This window comes from Myotis brandtii, unplaced genomic scaffold (genome assembly GCF_000412655.1).
Source record: "Myotis brandtii unplaced genomic scaffold, ASM41265v1 scaffold456, whole genome shotgun sequence".
Classification (NCBI taxonomy): domain Eukaryota; kingdom Metazoa; phylum Chordata; class Mammalia; order Chiroptera; family Vespertilionidae; genus Myotis; species Myotis brandtii.
The window spans coordinates 5,235,762-5,240,088 of NW_005367431.1; the positions used below are offsets into that span (position 1 = coordinate 5,235,762).

The 4,327-nt window shown below is 51.9% G+C and overlaps 1 protein-coding gene across 1 annotated transcript in view; it reads left to right on the plus strand.

The window, feature by feature from the left end:
- MYOM3 (myomesin 3) overlaps positions 1–4,327 on the plus strand; it is a 54,088-nt gene that overhangs the window by 30,563 nt on the left and 19,198 nt on the right. Inside the window, exons 19-21 of the mRNA XM_005875199.2 lie at positions 50–176; positions 1,467–1,645; positions 4,138–4,252. Coding sequence (XP_005875261.1) covers positions 50–176; positions 1,467–1,645; positions 4,138–4,252 — 421 coding nt within the window. The remainder of the gene's footprint in view (positions 1–49; positions 177–1,466; positions 1,646–4,137; positions 4,253–4,327) is intronic.

Genomic DNA, 4,327 nt, shown 5'->3' on the forward strand with positions numbered 1-4,327 from the left:
CCCACCCCCACCCAGCCTTGGCTTTCAGTCTGTGTTTCTGCTCTTCAAGGTCAGCAACCTTCGCGAAGGCCACTTCTATGAGTTCCGTGCCCGGGCCGCAAACTTGGCAGGTGTCGGCGAGCTGTCGGCGCCCAGCAGCTTGTTTGAGTGCAAAGAGTGGACGATGCCCCAGCCAGGTGAGAGGGCACCCCTCCTCCCCAAATCCAACCAATGCGAGGACCCCTGCCGAGCTCTCTGAGCATCCATGTTCCCCCTGTGGGTTCCAGACACCAGACCCCTGGCCCTTGCACCAACGCACCCTGTAATCGCTGACACAGACAGTCTTAACCCTGCCTTGCAGGACCCCTGACCTTGACTGTCAGCTGGCCCTGTACCCCAGCACAAACTGTCCTCTAGCTCAGCACATCCTCGGCCTCTGGTTCTCGCCACAGACTAGTCTCAAAGGCACTCTGCTAGGGTGACTGACTCGTCCCAGTTTGCCCAGTTTGGTTTTACCGCTAAAAGTCCTAAACCAGTGATGGCGAACCTATGACACGCGTGTCAGAGGTGACACGCGAACTCATTTTTTTGGTTGATTTTTCTTTGTTAAATGGCATTTAAATATATAAAATAAATATCAAAAATAGAAGTCTTTGTTTTACTATGGTTGCAAATATCAAAACATTTCTATATGTGACACGGCACCAGAGTTAAGTTAGGGTTTTTCAAAATGCTGACACACTGAGCTCAAAAGGTTCGCCATCACTGTCCTAGACCAACAAGAAGGCCTGGTCACCTGCACACCACTCCTGTTAACTAACCAGCCCTGTTAGTTTCCTCACAAATGAGCCCCTCACCTCCCCCCAGGAAGGAAGGATCACGACCCTCCATCATTCCGTGCAGCTCAGTTCTGTTTTCTACACAAAACCTTTACCTGAATGGCAGGTAATTACTATGTGTTATGCTTTAGTCAACAATAATGATAAACAACTAATAGTTACTGGGTATTTACTATGTACTTACACATTCCATAAATTATGTCATTAATGCTCACAACAGCACTATATTGTAAAAACTATTATTATCCCCATTTTACAGATGAGAAAACAGGAACATCGAGGCTAAGTAACTTGCCTAGAGTCTCCACAGCCTGCAAGGGTAGAGCTGGGCTGAGAGCCCTGGTGATCTGACTCCAGAGGCCACACCCGTGGCCCCTCCACTAAACACTGAAACGGCAAAGACATTAGAAGGATTCATGCTGACTGGCACGGGGATGGGAGGCTCTAGCCCTACTTCAGGCCCAGGACAAGCTATGTCATGAAGCCACGGCCAGCCAGGTCCCCACCATGCCCAGAACAGGGGCTTCCAGGCTTGGTCGTGACTGACGGATTGACAAGCTTGCTCAGTACCTGGCTATCTGGCTGGCCATTGGGCTGTCTGGCTGGTTGCCTGGCTGCCCAGCTCCTTCTCTACCCCATCTCCCACAGGTCCCCCGTATGACGTGCGAGCATTCGAGGTGCGGGCCACCTCCCTGATGCTGCAGTGGGAGCCCCCGCTATACACGGGGGCCGGGCCGGTCACAGGCTACCTCATCAGCTTCCAGGAGGAAGGCTCCGAGCAGTGGAAGCCACTCACCCCAGACTCCATCTCTGGCACTCACCTGAGGGTGAGTCCCTGCCCCTTCATCCACTGGCCCACCTGAGCCTTCCCTGCCACTGGACAAGGCAGGACTACAGAGCGTCAGAGCTGGAAGGACCCTCAGGGAGTACTGTCCTCACTTAATGGCAGCAGAGGACCAGAGAGGGGGAGTGGCTGACCCAGGGTCACACAGGAATTGGTAGTAGGTTGGCTGGCTGGTAGACAACCTGCTCCACTCTGAGCAGACTCCTCCCTAAAAATGCACTTATAATCGGTGAGGCGTATCAGCATTTGGACATGCTCATCCCTAGAACCAGGAATTCTGCTTCAAGGGCTGAAGCGTCGAGAAATAATTAAGCAAGTGTGCAAAGATCTGAGGATGACGATGCTCATTTTTGCATAGTTTATAAAGGCAAAGGTTGGAAACAACTTTACTGTCCATCAAGGGGTTTGCATAAATAAGTCAGAGTGTATCTTTAAGTGGAATCCTGTGCAGGGAGCATGAAGACTAGGTGGTTCAAGGAGTGGCGATAGGACAAAGAATGAGGTAGACATACATGTGCGTGTTGACATGAAAAGATAGCCATCATATGTGGCTAAGAAAAAAAAGCAGAATTCAGAGTAGGACATACATACATTAAGTACCATATGTATATCATAGTACACATATTACATATTAACAAACATATATGCAGATGTATGTTTTTTAATTTGAACGAGGAACAAAAACTCTTTGGATAAACAAGAACTCTGGCAGAATCACTGGCTGTATTCACCTGTGGTGGTTGTAGGAGAAAGGAAAGCACTAACAATCCCCCAGCATAACAAAGACACCTTTACAAGCCAGGAAACTAAGGTGTCCATGGAAGCATTTTTCACAGACACAAGTGAGCAACTTAGACGATCAGTGAGAACCCCAGACTCCAGGCCACGGGCTGCTTTCGCAGGCTCCAGCCTCCAGCTCTGAAGTCCGGAAGTCTCACAGGCCTCCCCTGTTTGACCCACAGTTCCAGGATGTAGTTAGGTTTTTTTTCTGGGTCTTGGGAAAGGGATATTTTCTCCAACTCACTTTCCTGAAGGTGTCTTTCACCAGCAGACAGGAGGGTGGGGATTTCAAGTCCACACATAAGCATTCGGTTCGTTAGCACCAGGAGGAAAGACAGGCTGAAGGAGCCAACACAGAGTGGCAAGAACAAGACACTAAAAAAAACCAATACAGCGCATGTCATGTTTCTACACGAATGGTGTGCATTTAAAGGCTAAATGGATTATTGCAAAGCTGTTGTTTCTGGTTGTCTCTGGGGATGGGACCGCTGGGAGAGTTTTAATCCTTCGTTTTATATTCTCAATTGCTTTAATATTTTCCCTAACAAGTGTGTTTCTTTCATAACCAGAAAAAAACATAAATACTTTCATTTGAAAAAATAACATTAAGGCCACCTAAGACAGAGTCAGGGGGGACAAGCCCGGCCTGGGGAAGGCTCTAGACTGCAGTCGCCGCCTCCACGGGGCCAGCTCCCTGCGTAGAGTCGGCCAGTGCTGGACAGCTGGCCCGAGAGAGCCACTCGAAATGGATGGTCTCTCTGCCCTCCCCCCCATAAGTTGGCCCAGGACAGAGTGGGCAGGCCTCAGTGACTTGGCACCATTTCTTCATTCACTAAATACTTCTTGACACCTACTTAATGCCAGATCTGGAAGCAGGTCCTACATGGAGCCATCCTTGGGTGACAGGCAATTACAATACTGTGTATTGCGCAATGGAGGGGTGTCTGAGGGATTCTGGGAGCTGGGAGGTCAAGGATGAGCTGGGAAAGCGGGGAGGACTCCAGGCAGAGGGCTCAGCGGAGGCATAGTCAGGGAGGCATGAAAGGACGTGACAAACGCGGGGCCCCTGAGGGGTCATGGAATGAAGGAGGCACAGAGAGGAGGAAGAGGACAGGGGCCAAGGTCACATTAGGGGGAGTCTCGGTACTAAACCTCAAAATCTGAACTTGACCCTGAAGGCCACTGACAGATCTAAGCATAATCCAACTGGCATCCTGGAGAGACGGGCAGAGGAAAGATAGGCCGGGAAGTGGGTCTGGGCGGAGATGCCACTGGGGACGCTGTTGGACTAATCCAGGCGAGGAGGAAATGAAATGGGGGCTTGGTGATGGCATGTGTGGGTCTTAAGAAAAAGATGTTGAAGGCTGCTCCCTGGGGCAATACATTGAGGAGAGACGGGGTGCAGGAAGGGGGAGGGGTCCTCACAGGGAGATGGATGATGAATTAAGCTGCGAGCCAATGGGGTTTCAGGTGCCACAGGCATGGAGATCATCCCACTGGGGAACCTACTAAAAACTGGAAGTCAGGAGAGCGATGTGCTCCTAGCCCGCCCATCCCCACCCCCGGGCAGCCTGTGCCTTCCCGGGGTTCCACAGATGCGCGGTTCCCAGCACCCCGTGGCTGGGGTTTCGGGGAGGGTGGTCTTTGCTGTCCTCGGTGCTCACTCTCGCCTCCCTCCCCCACTCCCACCCCCAGATCTCTGACTTGCAGCCGGGGAAGCGGTACGCGTTCCAGGTGCAGGCTGTGAATTCAGCTGGTCCGGGGCAGCCGTCCATGCCCACCGACCCCGTGCTCCTGGAGGACAGGCCAGGTGGGGGCAGGCGGAGGGATGGGCTGGGCCGTCGAGGAGGGGCTCAGAGGGGGTCGGGAGGAGCATGTGGAATTG